The sequence below is a fragment of the Bos indicus x Bos taurus genome, chromosome 25 (genome assembly GCF_003369695.1).
Source record: "Bos indicus x Bos taurus breed Angus x Brahman F1 hybrid chromosome 25, Bos_hybrid_MaternalHap_v2.0, whole genome shotgun sequence".
NCBI lineage: Eukaryota > Metazoa > Chordata > Mammalia > Artiodactyla > Bovidae > Bos > Bos indicus x Bos taurus.
In genome coordinates, this window is record NC_040100.1 from 15558741 (window position 1) to 15580905 (window position 22165).

The 22165-nt window shown below is 52.5% G+C and overlaps 3 protein-coding genes across 6 annotated transcripts in view; 2 read left to right on the top strand and 1 right to left on the bottom strand.

The window, feature by feature from the left end:
- The first annotated feature begins 1057 nt into the window (after positions 1-1057).
- LOC113883376 (cardiotrophin-2-like) lies at positions 1058-7327 on the top strand. The gene is made up of 3 exons (XM_027527051.1): positions 1058-1076; positions 3907-4043; positions 6593-7327. Exons 1-3 carry the CDS (start codon positions 1058-1060, stop codon positions 7109-7111), a joined length of 675 nt encoding a protein of 224 aa, XP_027382852.1. The 3' UTR covers positions 7112-7327.
- Positions 7328-8040: 713 nt separating this feature from the next.
- On the bottom strand, positions 8041-12246 carry CTF1 (cardiotrophin 1). 3 transcript variants are annotated; one of them, XR_003508672.1, is made up of 3 exons: positions 11997-12142; positions 10853-10971; positions 8041-9111 (listed from the first exon to the last, which is right to left on the bottom strand). XR_003508672.1 is itself a non-coding variant. In XM_027527344.1 (3 exons), exons 1-3 carry the CDS (start codon positions 12171-12173, stop codon positions 8647-8649), a joined length of 609 nt encoding a protein of 202 aa, XP_027383145.1. In that variant the 5' UTR covers positions 12174-12246; the 3' UTR covers positions 8041-8646. The 3 variants fall into 3 exon arrangements, 2 of the variants coding, with proteins under 2 accessions (XP_027383145.1, XP_027383144.1); XM_027527344.1 differs by lacking the exon at positions 11997-12142 and adding an exon at positions 12149-12246; XM_027527343.1 differs by lacking the exon at positions 11997-12142 and having other exon boundaries at positions 10853-11990.
- Positions 12247-14491: 2245 nt separating this feature from the next.
- BCL7C (BCL7C, BAF complex component) overlaps positions 14492-22165 on the top strand; it is a 33368-nt gene continuing 25694 nt past the window's right edge. The window contains exons 1-6 of one of the 2 annotated variants that reach the window (XM_027527182.1): positions 14493-14836; positions 15397-15475; positions 15835-15943; positions 16036-16197; positions 18335-18420; positions 19176-19371. In XM_027527182.1, coding sequence (XP_027382983.1) covers positions 14745-14836; positions 15397-15475; positions 15835-15943; positions 16036-16197; positions 18335-18420; positions 19176-19301 — 654 coding nt within the window. In that variant the 5' untranslated portion in view covers positions 14493-14744 and the 3' untranslated portion in view covers positions 19302-19371. Of the gene's footprint in view, positions 14837-15396; positions 15476-15834; positions 15944-16035; positions 16198-18334; positions 18421-19175; positions 19372-22165 lie in introns of those variants that run through there. The other variant, XM_027527181.1, reaches the window with a different exon arrangement.

Sequence of the window (22165 nt, forward strand, 5' to 3'; positions counted from 1 at the left end):
TTCAAAGATATTGTTGTATGTATCTCACGTTCAGGAATGAGCACCTTGCCCCAAGGCTGCTCTTGATTTTATTTCTCCCTGGTTTTGCAATCCCTCCCTTTGTCAATGAACAGCTGCCCATTGGATTTCAGGGAAGATCACGGAGGCTGAATGAAGGCTGCTACCTGCAATATCAAAGACATGGATGGTGGGTGGGTGCTTCCCTGGTGGCTCAGTGGTAAAGAATCCACCTGCCAATGTGGGAGACATGAGTTTACTTCTTCATCCGGGAAGATCCCACACACCTCACAGCAACTAAGTCTGTGTGCCACAACTACTGAGCCCTCACTCCAGGGCCCATGCTCTAGAGGAATAAGAGAAGCCACCAAAAGGAGAAGCCTGTGCCCTGCAACAAAGAGTAGCCCCACTCGCTGCAACTAGAGAAAAAGCGCATGCAGCCATGAAGATCCAGCACAGACAAAAATAAATAAATAAAATTATATTACAACTAAATCTTAAAAAACTCTTCAAAAAAAAAAAAAAGGAAATGAAGGACACAAAGGCCTTGAGACAAGGAGTCCCACAGGGCCCTGCGCGGGATCACAGGCCCCCAGGTCTAAGGGTGTGGGTGATGTTGCTTACACACCACCCCCCTGTCCCTTTTCCAAACTCCTCCAGATCCAGGGCCCAATGCCTGGGTCCCGATGGGGCGGAGCAGGGGGCCACCTCCTTGAGGGAAACTGGATCCTAGGACGTGCAGAACGGCAGGGAGCAGGGCGGACCCTTTGTCTCCGGTATAATCCCCTCCCCGCCTGGCTCCCTTTCTCCCAGCAACCTGATTTAAAGTCAGATTTGGGGGGCTGTAGGGGACTAGGGTGTCACCTCGATGCCCGCTTCCCTAGTTGTCCCCTGCCTCAGGGGCTTCTGCACCTCCCCCCACAACCCCCAAGGTATGACTTTCCCTCCCTCATGGGTGGCCCGAGGGCTCAGACCCAAATATATAGCCACCTGAGGGGCAAGAGGACAGGTGTTGCAGAACCACCGAGAGACTGCAGAGAGGAAGGATCCAGGAGAGACCATGGGTTATCATCTGTTGGGTGAGTGAGGGAGACAGGGCGCCAGGGTCCTGAGGCCAGGAGGGAGGGGGTACGGCCTCAGCCCTGTGGTCCATCTGACTCAGGTACCTGGCTGCTCTTGCATCTGCTGGGAACCTCAAAAGCCTTACACACTGAAGACTTCATTCATCATTCATTCATTCAGGACATACTTCTGGACTTCCTATTAGGTGCTAGGTAGTAGCCTAGGTAGGCTTCCCAGATGGCGCTAGGGATAAAGAACCTGCCTGCAATGCAGGAAACTTAAAAGACCTGGGATTGATCTGTGAGTTGGAAAGATCCCCTGGAGGAGGGCATGGCAAGCCACTCCAGTATTCTTGCCTGGAGAATCTCATGAACAGAGGCTCCTGTTGGGCTACAGTCCACAGGGTAGCCAAGATTTGGATACACTGAAGTGACTAAGCACACACTTACAGGAGTCTAAGTATTGGGGTTATTGTTGCTGTTTAGTTGCTAAGTCGTGTCCAGCTCTTTTGGGACCCCATGGACTGTAGCCCTCCAGGGCCCTCTGTCCATGATATTCCCAGACAAGAATACTGGAGTGTGCTGCCATTTCCTTCTCTAGGTGAAATTACCATTCAGGGATCAGACCCATGTTTCCCGAATTGGCAGGCAGATTCTTTACCACTGAGCTGTCGGGGAAACCCAAGTATTGGGGACACGGCAGTAAACAAACAGACAAAAAATGAGATTTTTTTCTGCAGACAGACAGTCCATGTGATCATAAGTAAATTATCATGCCAATGTGACTTCCCAGGTAGCGCTAGTGGTAAGAATCTGCCTGCCAATGTAGAAGACATGAGACATGGGTTCGATCCCTGGGTTGGGAAGAACCCCTGGAGAAGGAAATAGCAACCCACTCCAATATTCTTGCCTGGAAACTTCCATGGACAGAGGAGCCTGGCGGGCTACAGTCCATGGGGTCGCAAAGACTTGGACACGACTGAGCACCCACACAGATGTGACAGAATTTGAATACACTGATCCAAGTTTGTTGAATGAATGAATGAACAGGGCTTCACCTAAGGCCTTCCCTTAAGTTCTGAACTTCTGGGAGTTCAGGAATGTAGACAGGGAAGCTAAGGAAGTCATCCTGGTCTGCCTCTCATCTCCATCACTGCTGGTGACTTTAAGCTTTCTTTGCTTTTTTTTTTTTTTTTTAATTTGGCTACACCAGGGCTTAGTTGGGGCAGGTGGGATCTAGTTCCCTGACCAGGGATTGAACCTGAGAGCCCTGCATTGGCAGTGCGGAGTCTTAGACCTTGGTCCCCCAAGGACGTCCCCAGAGGGGTTTTTGAGTTGAGCCCTGAAGAATCAGAGGAGAAACCCTGGGTGGGTTTGGAAGGTAGTCCAAACCCAGCAAGGGCAAAGTCTGAATAGGGGATGCTATGGAAAAGAGGGGCCAGGCCTTGTAGCCCACAGTGAGGACTTTCATAGTCACTGTGTTAGGTGGGAGCCATGGGAAGTTTTAGACAAAGGAGGGATCTAGCTGGACTTGATGAGCTTCCAGGTGGCACAGGGAGACATGGGTGGAGGCAGAGACAGCAGAGGGGAGAGACATAGCTTCTAGATACATCTTTTACTTCTTTATGGCTGTGCTGGGTCTTCGTTGCTGTGCTCAAGCTTTCTCTAGTTGCAGTGAGTGGGGGATACTCTTGAGCTGAGGTGCGTGGACTTCTCATTGAAGTGGTTTCTCCTGTTGCAGGCTCTAGGCACACAGGCTTCAGTATATGTGGCTCCTGGACTCTAGGGCACAGGCTCAGTAGTTGTGAAGGGCTTAACAGTTGCTCCATGGTGTGTGGGATCTTCCCAGACCAGGGATCAAATATGTGTCTCCTGTGTTGGCAGGCATATTCTTTATCGCTGACCCAGCAGGGAAATCCACATTTTAAAACTTTATATTGAAAATATCAGATTACTACAGGGAGATGTGCACAAGTCCTAAGTATACAGCTCAGTGAGCTTTCAGAGTCTAGGTAACTTGTCACGAGTGCTCGGATGCAGAAACACAGACCCAGGGAGTTCCCTGGTGGTCTGGTGCTTAGGATTCCGGGCTTTCACTGCCCAGGTTCAATCCCTGGTCAGGGAACTGAGATCCTGCAAGCTTCATGGTGTCACCAGAAACAAACACAAAACCCCACAGACCTCGTGGCCACCTTTTAAGGACACAGCCACAGGATTTAGTGTGGGTTGAACACAGGGAGAAGGAGAGAATGAGGAATCCAAGAGGACCCCGTGACTTTGACGTGAGCACCTGGAAGAATGGACATGCACTTTTCTGAGATGGGGAGGACCAGGGAAGGAGGGGAACAGGGCAGCTAGAGCTGAGCAGTGGCTATTTTGACTTGAGATGCTCATTAACCTCCAAGGGAAAACGTCAAGAGGGAAGTTGAATACTTGAGTCTGGAGGTCAGGGGAATTTTTTCTTTCTTTTTAATAGTTATTTATATAAAATTGCATTTAGAAAGAAATAAATAAACATTTATCTTCTTTGGCTGTGCTGGTTCTTAGTCATGGCGGCATGCAAATGCTCAATTGTGACCTGTGGGATTCGTTCCCTGACCAGGGATTGAACCCAGGGCCTCCTGCTTGGGACCTCAGAGTCTTTAGTCACTGGACCATCGGAGAAGTCCCAGGGGAATATTCTGGGCTAGAAATAAACTGCTTACAGGGTGATTCTGCCCTGAGTGGCACACAGAAGACCGCTGTAAGCCTCAAGGGCTGTATCCATATGAGGGGCTGTTATGATGAATGAGTGAATCAGCAGGGGAGGTCAGGGACTTGGTGCTGACCTCTGATTTCTTCCTGCCAGCCCCCTTCTGCCTGCTGCTCCTGCTGCTGCCCCCTCTCAGTTTGGGAGCCCCCATGTCCACAGCTGAATCTGTCAATCAAGCCTATAACCTGGCGCTCGACATGCAGAGGCACACTTTCACCCTGCTGCAGACTTACGTGAGTGACAGGACATGAGCAGGGGGTGAGGGGAGGCGGCTGTCACCCTCCTGGCCCAGCCCTGGGGAAGGGAGGCAGAACAAGGCTGGAAGGAGGTTCCTCCATGGGTCCTGGGGTACAGGGGCTCTGCCAGCTAGAGACACGCCCACAGGAATGATGTCACTCATGGCTGGGTGACCTTGGGCAGGTCATTCCTTCACTCTCTGTCTTAGCTTCCTCATCTGCCAAATGGGATGGTGGTCGTGCCTTGGCTGACCTCTCAGGACTGTCAGAAGCCCCTAGGGGAAGTCTTTTACAGGCTCATGAGTCTGTCCAAGACCACCTCTGCCCTTGCTTTTCTGAGCCTATGCCATGCTGGGAGATTCAGCCTCATTATCTTACTGGCTCCTCACATAGCTCTAAGAGGCAGAATTATGACCCATTTTTACAGATGAGAGAACTGAGGGGGTCTTTTTAGAATTTTTAAAACTTTTTAATATTTTTATTATTGTATTTATTTTTGCTGTGCTGGATCATTGTTATTTAGTTTCAGCTCTTCTCTAGTTTTAGAGAAGGAAATGGCAACCTATTCCAGTACTCTTGCCTGGAAAATCCCATGGACAGAGGAGACTGTTAGGCTACAGTCCATGGGGTTGCAAAGAGTTAGACTTGACCGAGCGACTTCACTCACTTCACACTTTATTACTGCAGAAGGAAATGGCAACCCACTCCAGTATTCTTGCTTGGAGAATCCCATGGACAGAGGAGCCTGTCGGGCCATGGTCCATGGGGTCGCAGAGAGTCAGACACGACTGGAGTGACTCAGCACTGAGCGCTTCTCTAGTTTTCCCGGGTGGCAGCTCCTCTCTAGTTGTGGTGTGCAGGCTTCTCATTGCGGCAGCTTCCCTCGTTGCTGAGCACAGGCTCTAGGGCTCTCAAGGCTTCAGTACTTGGGGCATGTGGGCTCAGTAGTTGCCACTCCTTGGCACAGGCTCAGTACTTGTGGCACACGGGCTTAGTTGATCTAGGACATGTGGCATCTTCCTGGATCAGGAACCCGTGTCTCCTGCATTGGGAGGAGGATTCTTATCCATCGAGCCACCAGGGAAGGCCTCTTTCTGATTTTTTGATGTGGGCCATTTGTAAAGTCCTTACTGAGTTTGTTACCATACTGCTTCTGTTTTATCCTTTGGGTTTTTTGCCTGGGAGGCATGTGAGATCTTAGCTCTTCAACCAGGGATTGAACCCGCACCCCCTGCATTGCAGGGCAGAGTCTTAACCACTGGACCATGAGGGAAAGGCCAGGAAACTGAGCTTTGATGTGGGAATAATTTACCTGAGGTCACAAAACTGTCTGGAAGTTCAAAGTAGCAGCCTGCTGGCTGGGTCTGATCCACAGATGTTTTGTTTAGGCCGTGCGATGCTTGTTCAAATTTTGAAACTGAAAACCTGTCAAAAACAGGCACAGGGGTCCTATTGGCCTCCAGTCACTGTGCCGCAGCCGCACCCCATCTGCTTCTTCTCCAGGTGACGGGATCCACCTGGCCCCTGCAGGCCCTGAAATTTGTGACTCTTCCACTGTACTATATTCTAGGTCCATGTAAAGTTACCGAATCTAGTTTCTTGTTTTCTTCTGTAAAACCTAGTTTCTTTCTCTGGGGCTGTCCTGGGTCCTTGTGGCTGTCATAGGCTTTCTGTAATTGTTGCGAGCGGGGGCTCCTCTGCTTTGCGGCACTTGGGCTTCTCATTGCGGTGGCTTCTATTGTCCGAAGCATGGGCTCTAGGAGTGAAGGCTCAGGAGTTGTGGTCCCCAGGCTTAGGTGCCCCACGGCATGGGGGATCTTTCTGGCGCAGGGATCGAACCCACGTCCCCTGCTTTGGCAGGCAGATTCTTAACCACTGAACCACCAGGGAAGTCCCTGCCTCTAATTTCTAGTCTCATATCTGTCAGAATCCTCTGGGTAGTTTTGAGGACCCTGAGTTTCCTCATTTGTAAAATGGGCATGCAGGACTTGGTGATCTTTCAATTACAGAATTTATCAGTGTGCACTAAAATTCTGTGGGTCTAGGTTTGTGGAGGTGAGAAATCTAATGGAGAAGGCATTAACTAAATAATATTATAGTTCAATTCAATATTAATAATTGCATATTAATGATTATTTACAATTGAACAAATATTAAGCCCTGAAGAATGTGAATAAAAAGGAAATACGGCTTTAACCACATTGTCAATAATATATTTAGCTTGCAAATACTGTAATAAGTAACATCATCATAGTGTTCATGATATTAATACAAAGATGTCACTAGTGAATGATATTAACGCCCTAGTCATATGCCAAGTGCTAAGTGCTTTATGTCTATTACACCTTATCATCTTCACTATTACAGCGCCATGTGGGAATTACTGAAGCTGTGATTCAAAGTTGCACAAGTTGTATGTGGAGGAAGCTGAGTTGAAGCCTCACAGAGCTGGAGCTCTGTGCTAGAACATTTCATCAACTCCCTGAGGAAGGGAATGGCAACTCCCCCTAGGAAGAGGCCAGTCTCGTGGAAGGCAGTGAATTCAGGGGGACCCTAGGGCAGCGTTTGGGTCCCCTCACTCTCATCTGTCTCTGTTTCTTGCGCAGCTCCAGCACCAAGGCAGTCCCTTTAGTGATCCCGACTTCTCAATCCCTGAACTCTCACTCAGAACCCTGCCTCCAACCGACATGCCCTTTGAGATCTGGCATGGCCTGGAAGATGGAGTACGTCTGAGCCTCACCCAGGAGGCCTTCTGGTCCTTCAGCCAGCACCTGCTGCTTGCGATCGCTGACCAGAGTGACCTGAGCCCTGACAATTCCATGGTGGAGAACCAGCTTTGGGAAGCAAGACTCAAGGCCAAAGGCCTAGCGGGCAACTTGGCTGGCATCATGACTGCCCTGGGCCTGCCCACTCCCCAACCAAACACCCTCCTCGGTCCTGTCCCCTTAGGGGACACAGCCTTCCAGAAGAAGTGTCGAGGGTATGTAATAATCCGGGACTACAGCTTTTGGACAGACCGAGCTGTGACTTTCTTGGGTGAGCTCAAGGCCAAATACTCTCAGTAGAGGAGGTGGGACTTCCTGTTAGGGCTGCAACCCTTTCCCTTTCACAGCTGATTCTTTCCTGTTTTTTGTTTTTGTTTTTTTTCTCACCAGGGATTTTTTTCTGCCTTGCTTCTTGGCTAGAAAGGAGACACATGTTGTCTAGCAGGGCTTGTGTACCATGTATCTGGGAATATTTCCTGGGGACCAGGCCTCTAGTCCTTATGCCTGGGCCTCCCTGCCCAGGTCCTGTGGCCTCCCTTCCAGATCTGGGTGGGACTCCATGGACAGCATCTCATGAATTCCCATTCCAGTGGTACTGGTGGCTCATTTTCTGGGTGGAAAGAAATACCTCTTTGAAGAGGCTTCACTTACAGTCCATGGGGTCACAAACAGTCGGACGTGACTGAGTGACGAACGCTTTTCACTTTCATTTCCCACTCTACAGGGGGAGTACAGTTGGTCCCCTTCCTGTCATTTAGGGGAGGTCCAGGGACTGCCTTCTTGTTTCTATCTACCTCACTTCCTGTAGGAAGATACGGACTTTCTGAGCAACGGGTCCTCCCTTTTTTCTGGAGTTCATTGCCTCTTCTAGACTACCTCTCTGACTGTGTCCACTGCTCCAACTTCTCATCTTAAGGTGCTTCCCTTCCTATTCAATGGATGTGTGAGTCTTGAAAAGCTAAGGACCCGAGTCACATCTGTTTCTTGCTCAGGACACATCCACTTCGAGATGACAGATGGCATCCCTGGCCTGGGGCTCTCCTGAAGCTCCTATTTATAGTGTGGCTTTTGCTGATGGCTGGGGGGACCAGGCCATACCCCAAGGATCTTATTCTCCTTAAATGTGTCTCCCCATTTTCAATGACTGTATATACTAGTAAATTCAATGTTCTTTTTATTTTTAAACATTTTATTTACAAAAAATTAATTTATTCTCGTAAATAAAACTCTTCAAAGGGGTGAGGTGTTTTTTTTTTTTTTTTTGTCTCCATAAACCTGACTTGAGGAGAAGGGAAGGTGTGGATTAGGGCCGAGGGAGGGGAAAGGGTGGAGGGCATCAAAGGGAGAGGAGGCAGGGCCACAAGGGGTGGGATGGGGGACGGGGAGAGCAGCAGGTGGAGTGACCCTGGGGGAAGGTGGCTGAAATTTGTCTGGAGTAGCCCTTCCACCACAAGGCCAACAGGCATGTTCCTGGCCAGGACACGACAGAGAGAAGGACAGAGGCAAACAGAGTGACAGGTGGCCCTTCCTTGAGATGAGGTGGAGATATGCACAGGCTACAGCGGGCCAAGAGGAAACAGGAGACGACGGGAAGACAAAGAGATGCTCAGAGAAGCAGATGCAAGCGGTGGAGAAACTCAGGGGAAGCAAGGACATGACAGATAAGGTAAGTCCTGGAGGGAGACAAGAAGGACCCAGAGAGAAAACGAGACGGAGAAGCGTCCAAAGGAAACAGAGAGACGGAAACGGTCTGAGGACAGAGAGACGCTGACAGAGATGGGGAGAGATGGAGATGGCCAGGGAGGGCGCCGTGAGCTGGGCCGCGCGCCGGGCGCTCAGGCCGGGCCCCCGGGCGCCAGCTGGCCCAGGTCGGCCTCAGTGCGGCTCACCCACTCGAGGTAGAGGCCGCACACACGGAACCCCAGCACCTTGGCCGGGAAGACGCCCGCTGAGGCAGTGGAGGCGGCGACTGCGGCGGCCGCGGGTTCGGGCCGGGGCCCGCGGCTCTCGGCCCCCAGCGCGGCCAGCACGGCCTCCACCGCGGCGCCCAGAGCCCGGACCTGGCGCGCCGCGTCCTCCAAACGCCGCAGCAGGCGCAGCGCGCGCGGGTTCAGCTCGCCCTGGAGGCGGCGCACGACGTCCAGCAGCGGCGGAAGCGCGGCCAGCGCCGCGGCGTCCAGCCGCAGGCGCTCGGGCACTGGCAGGCCAGCGTGGCCCGGGGCCGGGTCGCTCAGATCGGCCACCGGCAGCCGCGGGGGCGAGAAGCCGGGCAGCCCGAAGGGGTCTCCCTGGTGCTGCACCTGCGGAGACGAGGCAGTCAGGGCGGCCCCTCGGCTGGGAACTCAGCCCTCCACCGCTCTCCTGGGGCCTCAGTGTCCCCAGTCTCACAAGTGACACACTGCCAACAGGACGGCTGTGTTTGAGAGAATACAAAACAACAAAAACCACCGTGGACTTTACACAGGGGCCTCTGTTTTCTCATCTACTCCATAGATATTTAAACGTATCCACTTCTTAAGGTAGTTATATGCGTGCTAAGAGGCTTAAGGCAGGTCCTGACCCATTGGAAGGGCACAAAAAAATGCTACCTCTTTTATTAATGCTATCTTACAGACCCAGGTTCAAATCCTGTTCACCACCACTCACTAGCTGTGCAGTCGGGTGCAAAACCCTTTCCTTCTCTGAGCCTCAGTGGTCTCTTCTATAAGACGAGGGACAGTTCTCTGTCCTTCCTTCCTACCAGGGACCTCTTGAGAATCACAGAAGATAGTGCAGGGGCCGAGGCCGTTCGACTCCCTTCCCCATGTTCCCCCACCTCTCCACCTGCTTAACACACAGCCAGGGACTCCATGAGTAACTATCATGAGAATGAACAAATGAAAAGATAAAGGTGATCTGTAATTTGTAAAGATGCTATAACAATACCATTTATCCTTTGCTAACATGTTGCTTCTGGTTCAGGCACTGTGTCTCCTGCTTTAAACACACTATTCCTAATCTTCCCAATAATGGATGTATTGACAATGGTGATGATTTCATAAATGAGGATACTCAGGCTGACCTGTCCCAGGTCATAGATCTAGGAAGGGGCAGAAGCTGGAAGCTGAACCAAGGTTGGTAGGACTACAAACCTAGTTTTATTACCCTACTATTGCTGTCATAATTATTAAGTTATTATTTCTAATGTTATCATCACTGCCCAAGGTCACCAGTTGGAAGGTTTGTAGTCTATCTGATTCAAAACTACAGGCTCCCTCCACTGCTGCTGCTGCTAAGTCACTTCAGTTGTGTCCGACTCTGTGTGACCCCATAGACAGCAGCCACCAGGCTCCCCCATCCCTGGGATTCTCCAGGCAAGAACACTGGAGTGGGTTGCCATTTCCTTCTCCAATGCAGGAAAGTGAAAAGTGAAAGTGAAGTCGCTCAGTCGTGTCTGACTCTTCGAGACCCCATGGACTGCAGCCTACCAGGCTCCTCCATCCATGGGATTTTCCAGGCAAGAGTACCGGAGTGGGGTGCCATTGCCTTCTCCGTCCCTCCACTACACCAGAGTAATGTCAACCAAAGATGTTGACAAACCCCCCTCCTCTGTAAAAGTGCCCTCTTGGGATGGCATTCCCCTGCTCTAGATTGAAATGGGCCGTCTATATAACACAGATAGAAGAGTTCATAGTTCCTCTTATTCAACTGCCTCCTTTGACACCTGGGGAGATCCAGGCTTACAGAGGTGATATCACAAGATTACACAGAGCCTAGAACCTAGGTTTCTGACTCCCAAGCCAAACTTCCCTTCACTGTCTCAGGTTGCCTCTGTCTTAAAGCACCAAGGAGGGACCCTCTATGGAGGGGCATTTGAGGCACAGAGAAAGTCCTCCTCCAATTTGCTGGATGATGACCAATGGCCAGTTACTGACCCCTCTTGGGAGCCCCAATTTCTGCAGTTGTGAAGAGAGGTTGAGAAAATGAATGGTCAAGGACCCCTTAATCTATACTTCCCCATTTCCCAGGCCCCTGATACCCGCACCCCCCAATCCCACTCACATATTCCTGGAGAAGCTGCTCAGCATATTTGGTGAGGAGGCGGGCAAGGCTGTGTGTCTGTTGGATCTTGGCCTCCAAGTGGGGAAGGGGTGAGGCTGAGGAGTCAGCCTGGGGGTCCTCTGGTGGGAAAAGCAGGGGAGGAATGAGAGCACCCCAACCCCTTGCTTCTTGACCACTTCTTCCAGGCTCGCTCTTCCTGAACCCAGAGGCTCCACTCTGAATTCTCCAATTTTTAAGCCAGGCAGGCTCTGTCCCATTCCAACTGAGGGAGAATAGGGCACCAGACATTTGCCAAACGGTTGTTCCACCTGAAATGCATTCCCTGTCCCCAAACCATTGTTGAAATCCTATTAAAGCCAAATTCACATACAACTTCATCAGTGTAGCTTCCATATACATTGCTTTAAATTAACTTCTTCTTTCTACTAAGGGCCATTAGTTCATACTTCCAAGGTGGTTCTTTTACTGGCTCCTTTATCTAGGAGAATCTGCCTCAGCCTGGGAGCCCTTGGAGGACAGGGCTCACATGTCTCTGTACCTCAGTGATTGTTGGTGGAATTCAGCATCATCAAAGCACAGAACTTCAACTTGAAACGAGCCTTTAAGCTCATTTTACAGATTAGGAGACTGACGTCCAATTCCTTCCCAGACGGCCCTACAATGCAAGACCGTGGGCAGGGCACTATGCCCCATCAGTGAATCAGTAACGCGCCTTAACCTTCACAAGTTAGAGGTTGGCGCTCCTGGAGAAAGACTACATTTCCCAAGATGCCTAGCGCGCATGCCCAGGGCATACTGGGGAATGTAGTCCTGGCCCGGCAACTTCCGCCCCGCCCCCCCGCCAGAGTTTGCCCCGCGGGTCCCTATCCTTAACAGCCTCAACTTTCGTCTCTTGTTGTCACTCACCGACCCCTGTGGCCTAAAGACTTCCTCCCCTAACTTTACCCCTCTCTCTGGCTCCCAGTTCTGATTCTTTTCCGATACTCAGGATCCCGGCGTCCTGGTCCAGCCACGACCCCAGTCCTCCCCCAGGGTGTACTCGAACCGGTGATCTATCTCCTGAGCTCAAGTCTCTGAAGGCACAGCCCCAAGCCTCCTCTAAACTCTGGCCCTTGTCCCTTCCCACAGCTCACCCACAACTCACCCGCTCGTTACCTGACACCGCTGCCCTGTTCTCCCCCGCTCAGGCCGCTCCCTTCCCCGACTTAGGGGTGGCGGTGACCCGGACCCCAGCTTCCAGCCCTTCTGACCCCTGCTCCCCGCGGGCGCTCGGCATCCGACCCTTCAGCCCCTTACCCAGACTGCCCTCCCTCCGGCTCATGCTGGCCCCTGGCTGATCCTGGTTCCCTCCACGCCCCCCTTACGAGGGGGGAAGAAGGGGGAAAAGGGTAGGGGCGTGGCCCAGGCGTAGCCAATCAGGGCTCAGACCCCAACAATCTACCCCCCCCACACACACCCCCCCCCCACCCCACCCCCGCTTTCCCAGGCCGGATTCCTTGGCCCTTAGCTCACCTCTCTGCTCACTCGGCCTAGTCGCGAAGGGGACCTGAGGAGGGCAGCAGGTTGTCTGAAGGGTGGATAGGGACCTCAGGCTTGGGGTGTCCGGGCCTTGGAGGCAGCCCTGAGGTCCGATGGGAGGAGAAGTCTCAGGCTCCGATCTGCGGCCCCGGCTGCTTTTCGGAGAAAGCTTGTTGGATGGGGGAGGGGAGGGAGAGGGTAGGAGAGGGCGCAGCTGGGCAGGACAGGAATGTGCTGGCCCTTCCTCTTGTCTGGGGGAGGAGAGAGCCGGGTGCTTGAGAGGCCAAGGTGGGGGCCCTCAGGCTTAGACCACACCTGCCAGTACATGCACTCCTGGCCTGCTTCAGATGCCTTCTGCCCTTGCTTTCACAGTCACACCTACTAGGGGACCACTCATTGCACCTGACCAGACCCAGTAAGAGAACTTCTGACACACCCGCATCTGCTGAAGGGTTCTCAAACAGAAACAAACTTAAAAAGACAGGTACAGGGAGTCATATCCAAAGGTCAACCCACTAACCTGATGCAGAAAAATGCTGTAGGGTCTTTATGCATTTACTTATCCCCACACATGGTTCCCAAGAACCCATTCCGTCCTGGGCTCTGGCATCCAGAAATGATGATCCATTCTTGGTCTCTGGGCCCCTTAGGAGCTCACAGTCTGATAGGGTGACCATAGACAACAGCATGTAGGGTTTGTGAATGAAGAAATTGGGAAGGAGACCTGTGAGTGTGGGAGTATATTGCCATGAGACAATTGCCAGAATAAAGGAAGAAAGGGATGAACTGGCAGAGGGCACAGCAGGTGCGGCCATCATACTTATTAACAGAGACTGTTATTGGGTATTTACTGTGTGCAAGCCATTGTTCTAAGAGTTATACACATATTAACTCATTCCCATGTTGTAGTTGAGGAAATAGAGATGTGACTTGTCCAAGGTCACTGGACAAGCAGAGGTAGAATTTTACCGCAGCAGTTTGGCTCCAGAAATGTTGACATAACCACCTTCATATACCTTAATCCCTTTGAACGTAGTCACTGGAAAACACACAGACACAGTAGCCACACCCTTGAAATACACACACATAGCCACACAAATTTAGCATGTCTGCTAATAAACACAGCTTCAAACAAAATCAACCAAGACATACTCCGTTTTAAGAAACTTTCCATTCAAGTAGGGAAAAGTGCACACCATCATAAGCGTACAGCTCAACGAATTTTCCAAGAGTAATCATGCCCTGGGAATCAGCACCAGATTAAGAAACAGAGCATGACCCGTTCCCAGAACCCTCCTCTTAGCCCCTCCCAGTCCCATGGGTGACCGCCTGCCTGATTTCTCACACCATTTATTGATGTTGTCGGTTCTGAACTTCATGTAAATGAAATCATACAATGGTGTACTTCTGTATCCTACTCCTTTCATGAGACTTGTCTCCGTTGTTGGGGGTAGCAGGACCTCAGCCTTCTTGCTTGGTCCTCCATGGTGTAAACAGGCTCCAATTCATTTTCCACTCCCCTGTCGATGGGTTGTTTCCAGTCTGAGGCTATTACGGAGATATGAACATTCCAGGACAGGCCCCTTGGTACTCATACCCACGCATTTCTGTTGGCTGTTAACGACCTGGGAGTGGAACTGTTGGATCATAGTTTCGCTGAAAAACCGCCAGCTTTTCGAAGTAGTATCTCTACCAATTTACACTCCCCCAGAAACAAGAGGGATCTAGTTGCCCTACTTCCTCGCCTCCACTCGGTAGGTTTCATCGTTTTCATTTTAGCCGTTCTGGTGGTGAAGAATCAGTTATATGCAGTGTCAGGCACGTAATTGGCATTCAGACTGTTGAATGAATGGATGAAGGGGTAGTAGAACAGTTTAGAACCTGATAGTCTGGCGAGGGAGACACACACACACAGCGTCCCAGGGACGTCCCCACGCGCAGCGGTCTCTCACGGGACATTGACCCTCTCGCGCCCCCTGGCGCCCACGTGGCTTGAACGCACGGCCGCAGCCCCGCCGCGCGCGTCCAGTCGCCCAGCTGCCCCCAAGCTGCCTCTCGGCGGCAGGCAGGGGGCGCTGCGCGTCCGGGTGCCCCGAGGGGGCGGGCCCGGTTGGGGCGGTGCCGGCCGACTTCCAGGCCTGGGCTCTGGCCGCCCGCGCCGCCCGGCCGCTCCGGGGACGGGCCGGGGCGGGGCGCGGCGGCAGGAAGCGGGGCGGGGACTCGCGGAGGCGTTGGGGGAGCGAGGGAGGGCGCGACCAACTCCCGGAGGGACGACGGGCTGAGAGAGCGGCGCCCCGGCCTGGCGCCGAGCCTGAGCCCGCCGGACGGGAGGCGGCCCAGCCGCGGGCTCGGCCTGGGCCCCAGCCCCGCCAGCATGGCCGGCCGGACCGTGCGGGCCGAGACCCGGAGCCGGGCCAAGGATGACATCAAGAAGGTGATGGCGACCATCGAGAAGGTCCGGAGATGGTGAGCGCTGCCCCGGGGCCAGGGACGGGACCCGGGGGGCCACTCCTCCCCCATATAAGTCTACCCCCGCTTCGCCAGCTGTGGCCCCCAGCTGTTAGGTGTGCCTCCCAGCTGCGCGCCGGAGCTGCGGGGCTCTATCTTCCTTCTGGCTACACCCTGGGGTCTACAAAGCGTGTTCCCCAGTCCTGCCCTCCCGAAGCTGGAGCCCCCGTTTATGCCCCGCCCCCTGAAGCTTTGACACTCCTCCCGCGAGTGTGCCCGGGGATCTTCATTGCTAAGGTCCCCAGCCGGCCTCAGAGTCCGAGCTCTCCATGTGTATACCCCAGGGGTCTGCAGAGCCGCGACCCCAAGTCACACTCTCTCTAGAAGCAACCCCCCCTCGCCCCCCGCCAATCTGTGCCCTCGGGTTTGCAGGGTTTCTCCAACTATGTCCTCTTAGCAAAAGTGCCCCTTCCATCAGGGCATCACCCCCATATCTCGGGGTATCCCCAGATGTGTCCCGCTCCCGGGGTGGCCCTCCCCTCAGGCCTCTCTGACCCAATCCCCACACTGTCCCACAGGGAGAAGCGCTGGGTGACTGTGGGCGACACTTCCCTTCGTATCTTCAAGTGGGTGCCAGTGGTGGACCCCCAGGAGGAGGTGAGCAAGTCCCCCCCCCTCCCCCCACCCCCGTCCCAGGCCCTTCTTCTGTGTAACCTCGGGCAAGCCCCTCCCAACCCTGGCCTCCACCTCCAGTCTCCACTCACAGCTCAAATGCAGGAGCACAGACAGATGTTAACAATTAATAGCAACTCCTCCTCTTCCCCTCCCCCCCGACCAGACCTCGGTCCCCCGCTGCCCCCACCTCCCCGGTTCAAGAACTAACCCAGCGTGCACAACCTGTCACCTCATGCAGGGCCTTCCGCTTCTCTCTGCCTCAGTTTCTTTATTTGCACAGTGGGGGCTTGGCAAGTGCTAACCAGAAAGCTGCCTCTGACCCTTAGCCCTCTAACCCCCAGGAGCGCCGGAGGGCAGGTGGAGGGGCAGAGAGATCCCGAGGCCGGGAGCGGAGGGGCCGGGGCGCCAGTCCCCGAGGGGGCGGTCCTCTCATCCTGCTGGATCTCAATGGTAGGTAGGGATGCTGGGATGTGGGGGCTGTGGGCATTAAGGGAGGGGACTGGGGCCTCAAGCCCAACCCTTTCGGCTTTTTTCCCCCACAGATGAGAACAGTAACCAGAGTTTCCATTCAGAAGGCTCTCTGCAGAAGGGCACGGAGCCCAGCCCTGGGGGCACCCCCCAGCCCAGCCGCCCTGTGTCACCTGCTGGACCACCGGAAGGGGTCCCAGAGGATGCTCAGCCCCCACAGCTGGGCCAGGAGAGAGGTAGGACCAGGTGCCTCGCAGGAGCCCTCTCTTCTGAGCCCTCTCTCCTCCCCCCTCCAAAGTGGGAGCCACCAGCTTGCCCCTCTGCCAGCCCTTCCTCCTAAGATGCTTCCCTGAGTTCTGTGGAAAGTCACCGCCCTTCCTCCAGGGACAGTCTCTCCTTCTCTGGCTTCTTAGCTTCTGTGGATAACTTATCACTGTCTGAGATTTTCATGTAGATTTAGCTTTGTACTAGTTAAATAGCTTTCTTTCCCACCTCATGTCAGCTTCCTGACTGTTGGGCCCACGTTGACCTTGTTCACTGGTGTTATCCTCAGAACACCATGGAACACATAGTAGGTGCTCAATAAGTATTTGCTGGGCCTTCCCTGGTGGCTCAGTCCATCGGGTCTCAAAGAGTCAGACATGACTGGGTGACTGAACAACAGCAGCCCTGGTAGCTCAGCTGGTGAAGACTCCGCCTCCAATGCAGGAGACCCTGGTTCAATTCCTGGGTTGGGAAGATCCCCTGGAGAAGGAAATGACAACCCACTCCAGTATCCTTGCCAGGATAATCTCCTGGACAAACCGGTGGGCTACAGTCCATGGGATCCCCAAGAGTTGGACACGACTGAACATGCATGCACGATAAAATAATTGTGATAATCATAAGAGTGATTAATAATAAGTGGTAATATAACTGCTAATATTTACTGAGCTAAGCACTTTCCATGTTTTATCTCATTTAATCTTCACTACAACCCTATGAGGGTTATGGTCTCTATTTATAGACGAGAAACCAAAACTCAGAGAGTTTAAGTAAGTTACCTAAGCACACATAGCCAATGAGCTAGGATCTTGGGCATGAGTCCTCCTCATGTGTCCTCCCCTAGAGTCAGTACCCTGTCTGGTCAGATTCACTTCCCCCGTGTGTTTGCCTTCCCCTGCCTCCCCAGCTCTGTCGTCTCTCCCACCCACACCTGGCTCCAGCCTCCAGGATCTCCCCTCCTCCAGTCGTACCCCCAGTGAGCACAAGTTTGACAAGGTTCTTTTCCTGCTGCAAAGCCTTCAGTGACTCCCTATGACCTTTGACTCCTCAACCTGGCACTCTGGGCCCTTCATGAACTGTCCCCTGCTGACCTCATTGTTCCCATCCAAGAACACCCTGATTTGGGCCTATGTTCCATGTTTAGATAATACCACACACTTTTGTACCTGTACTAATATAAAAACAATAATTCACAATTATCGAGCACTTACTCTGTGCCAGGCCCTGTGCTAATGGCTTTTCCTGTCTCATTTAATCCTTACAACAGTCTTGTGTGGTAATTACTATGCATGTGGTGTAGTCACTCAGTCGTATCTAACTCTTTGCGACCCTTTAGACTTTAGCCCACCAGACTCCTCTGTCCATGGGGATTCTCCAGGCAAGAATACTGGAATGGGTGGCCATGTCTTCCTCCAGGGGATCTTCCCCACCCAGGAATTGAACCGGCATCTCCTGTGCCTCCTGCTTTACAAGCAGATTCTTTACCCGCTAAGCCATCAGGGAGCCCAGTCATTACTATAATCATCCCCATTTTACAGACAGGAAAACAGGCTTAGAGAAATAAAGTTACTTGCCCAAGGTCAGAATTTTAACCCAAGTAGTCCAACCCCAGGCTTCCCAGATGGCTCAGTGGTAAAGAACCCACCTGCCAATGCAGGAGACATAAAGAGACATGGGTTTGATCCCTGAGTCAGGAAGATCCCCTGGATGGGGGCATGGCAGCCCACTCCAGTATTCTTGCCTAGAGAATCCCGTGGACAGAGGAACCTGGTAGGCTACAGCCCATAGGGTCGCACTAAGTCAGACACGAGTGAAGTGACTTAGCACCCATGCACACACGCACGGAGTCCAACACCCAGATCTGTGCTTGCCAAGCTTCTGTTGCCTCTACCTGAAATGTACTCCAGCTCTGCATTTGTCTACCTGATCAAATCTACTCACCTGTCAAGATCCCACCTACATGTCCTTCCTGTGTTTTCTTTCTGGGTTGCAGCCAGGGATCTGGCTCCCCACTCAGTGCTCCCATAGCCCACAGGCTTATGTGACTCATGGGTTTCCCACCTGGTCTCTGCAGTGGCTCAGGGAACGTCTGTTTATTTCATGTTTCAGACCCTGGGGGCATACCTGCGGGCAGCACAGATGAACCCCCTATGTTGACCAAGGAGGAGCCTGTTCCAGAATTGTTGGAGGCTGAGGTGAGAGTGGCCACCTGGACTCCCAGGTCTTGGAGGGAGTGGGGAGCTGTGGGGTCGCTAAAAGCTTGAGGGCTGCACTCTTGAGGTCAAGGTGGGAAATGTAGGCCTTGGATACAGCTAAAGGCTGGGTTCTTGGGACTGAAAAGAAAAGGGTGTTTTAGAAACAAAATCCTCCAGGCTGGATGGGGGCTAACTTGAGACCATTAAAAACCTGAAAAGATCGTGGTGCACCTTCAAGTTTTTTTTTTAATCCTAAGGATGTAACAGCTTTAAAAAGTCTCCCACAAACTTCTGACTTTTCCTGCAAGGACTACCGTGTAATACGTTTTCCAGAATTATCAACTTCTTTCCCCCAAAACAGTGTAGTTGTTTCCGGCGCCTTACTTATTCTGCTTCCCAGGTGGCGCTAGCGGTAAGGAACCCACCTGCCAGTGCAGGAGACATAAGAGATCTGGGTTCGATCCCTGAGTCGGGAAGATCCCTTGGAGGAGGGCATGGCAACCCACTCCAGTATTCCTGCCTGGAGAACCCCATGGACAGAGGAGCCTGGTGGGCTATAGTCCATAGGGTTGCACAGAGTCGGACACAACTGAAGCGACTTAGCATACACACACTTTGCATCCTGGGGCCCCGGCCCTGGGCTAGACTCCCGAGTCCGGGAAGGGAGTGGAGTGGAGGCTTTGGAGAAGGCAGGGCTAGGAGCCTGCACTCTTGGGTTGGGGTGGAGCTCACGCCTGTCCACCCTTCCTCTCCAGGCCCCTGAAGCTTACCCCGTCTTTGAGCCCGTGCCATCTGTCCCCGAGGCAGCCCAGGGTGATCCCGAGGACTCGGAGGGCGCCCCCCCACTCAAGCGCATCTACCCAAATGCCCCTGACCCCTGAGAAGCCGGCCTGCCTGTCCTGTCGCCCCGGGGGCCCCTTTGGCTTTTTACAAATAAAGACCCTTTTGTAATTTTGTGTCATGTCGTTTCCCCGTCAGGGCTGGGGAGGGTCTCTGGAGACAGTTTTGTCTCATGCTCCAATTCTCAGAGGGGGTCACTGAGGCTCTAAGAGGATCTACCTATAGCTACACCCTGAGTCAGACATGGAAGGGGGGTTCGAGCCAGGACCCTGCCTCCCCTACCCTCTCTCCACTCTGTCTTGTCCCCCTTACCTTTGACCCTGCCTTTGGCTGTGCTGCTCTTGGGAATCCCCAGGACCCCTTTTCTTCCTGCTCAGCCCTGCCCGGGCCCAGCAATTACCAAAGCTCTGGGCTGCTAGGAGTGTGAGTCCCATTCACACACAGGAACATGGAGGCCCCGCGGGATTTTGGGGCCTGCGATGACCCAACCTGTTCCCTGCCCTGAGGAAGCTACAGTCTGGTGCCTCCCTGCCTCTGGTCAGCCATTCCTCCGGTGGACCCCTGCCCACATTCCTAGTGGAATCTTCCTTGTCCTCATCTCAATGGCCACCTCTTCCAGGAAGCCTTCCCTGACTGCAGGCTTAGTTTCTCCCACCGTTTGGGCCCCCACACCACCACCCCGTGTGTTTCTCTCCCTTTGTCTCAGTATTGATCAGGGTGTTGGGGGACGGTGGGTTTGTACATCTGTCTCATCCACTAGGCTGTGGGCCGCTGAGAGCAGAACTTGGTCCCAGCCATGCCTAACAGCACACTCGGCATAGAACAATCATAGTAACTATTTGATGAATGAATGAATGAGCTGAGGCTTTCCAGGAAGGCTTCTCTGAGGAGGTGGCACGTGAGCTGGGCTCTGAGCCATGCACCTCAGCATGGTATATCTGAAGTCAGAAGTCCAGGCTCCGTTACTCACTAGCCCTATGGCTCTATGCTGGGCTCCTTTCCCTCTCTGAGCTGTAGTTTGTTCATCTGAGCGATGGGGACAATAGCTAGGCCTCATCTGCTGCAATGGTTTGTGGGAACCTTCAAAGAACATAAAAAACCTTCACTCTATGCCTGCCAGAGAGTCAGAGTCAGAGTCCTGTTTTTAACAAAGGAAGAGACTGAGGTTCAGAGAAGACCACATTGAAACTTTAAAGAACTTTTTTAAAAATTTAGGGGTATTTCCTGATAGCAGCTGCAGTAGTAATACTATTTGAGCCGGGCTGGCCAGGGGAGCCACGTGTGCAGTGATGTGGTATATTCATTTTTTGTTGTCGCCTAACAAATTATCACAATTTTAGTGGCTTAAAACAACACAGATTTATTACCTTAGCATTCTGGAGGACAGATTTCCAAAATTACTCTCAGTGGGTTAAAATAAAAGTGTCAGCAGGGGCTCATTCCTTCCAGGGCCTATAGGGGAGAACGTGTGTGCTTGCCTTTTCTGGCTTCTGCAATCCACTGCAAGTCTTGTGGCCCCTGCTGCATCTTCAAATCCATCAGCAAGAGTAGCATCCTCCAAACTCCCTTTCTCTCTCTGCTTCCATTGTCACCTTTTCTTCTCTGACTCTCCTGCCTCCCTCTATTAAAGACTCTGGTCCTACGGGATAATCTAGGATAATCTTACCATCTCAAGATTCTTAATGTAATCACATCAGCAGAATCTTATTTGCCATGTAAAGTAACATCGTCACAGGTTCCAGAGAGAGGGCATGGACATCTTTGGAGGGCCATGCATGTGGTAATAATCTCAACCGTTTTGGGGATGTGTGGGTCATCTCATGTATCACCCCATGGGGTAACCAGAGTGCTCTGTAAAGTGCTTTGTGTGGATTAGTACAGTATTAAGGCTCAGAATTGGGTTTGAATCTCAGCATTTCCATTCATTCTGTCTGTGACCTTGAGCAAGTGATGTAACCTCTCTGTGCCTCAGTTGTTTTATCTGTACAGTGGAGATAATAGTAATATCAGCCTGGTGAGATGATTGTGAGGATTAAATGAAGGGATATATGGAGAGAGAGTTCTCGGCTTGGTCCATAGTAAGTGCTCAATAATGGCTTTTGTTAGCCCATGTTATAGATGAGGATGTTCAGCAGTAGGGGTAGAGGGCAGAGACTCACTTGCCAGTGAGACTGGGAAAGAAGTTATTTCCAAGTAGCCTTGAAAGGCTAAAGTTTGAGTCTCCCCCATTCCTATCCCTCTCCTGGCCCAAGGCCTCAGGCTCTGGGCATCTGTCCCTTGGCCCAAGCCTGCCTGCACCCTTTCTGTAGTCTACTCTGTAACTACTCTGTAACTTGAAAAGCCACCTCTTCCGTAGGCACACCCCTGATCATCCCCTTGCCATGCCCTCCCTGCCCCCTCCCCACGTCCACACTCTCTTTTTGGAAATTCTTCACCCTTGGCTCTTGGGCCCTCGCCTCCAGTGCCCCACCATTCTTTTCCTCTATGTCATTCTCTCCTTTTCCTAACCCCTAAAATATCCCTCATGAACATTTCCTGACCTAGCTCTTTTCTTCATGAAGACTCTGCTTGAATTAAGGTTCCCAAGTCTCTACCTTCAAGTCGTGCTCCCACCTCCAGATCAGGGCCACGTGCCTTCAAGGCATCTCCCCTGGGATGCCCCGCAGGTCCTCAGCCTCATCCTCCTCCCAACTCGTTCCCAGCATGCCCCCCTGGGGTTCCCCAGAAATGGCCCACAGTCCCAGGAGTTGGCTAAGGTGGGAGCACCCAGAAGTCAGAGTCAACATTCGATGAGGCACTCTGTCTTATGAAGTCCCTGTTCTAAATAATCTTCCCACCTTCTGGCCCTTTCTTTGGGGTCCCAGTGTTTTGAGGGTGCTTCTCAGTGAGTTTCTCTGCTTTGCTT

What these genes read in the sequence shown, in the direction of transcription:
- LOC113883376 (XM_027527051.1), top strand. An exon ending in TCACCCTGCTGCAGACTTAC is followed by an intron (nt 4,044 to 6,592) that starts GTGAGTGACAGG and finishes CAGTGAATTCAG; the next exon opens with GGGGACCCTAGGGCAGCGTT.
- CTF1 (XM_027527343.1), bottom strand. Translation starts at nt 11,251, where the DNA reads ATGTATATGGAAGCTACACTGATGAAGTTGTATGTGAATTTGGCTTTA. An exon ending in AGCAGCTTCTCCAGGAATAT is followed by an intron (nt 9,112 to 10,852) that starts GTGAGTGGGATT and finishes TCGTCTCCGCAG; the next exon opens with GTGCAGCACCAGGGAGACCC.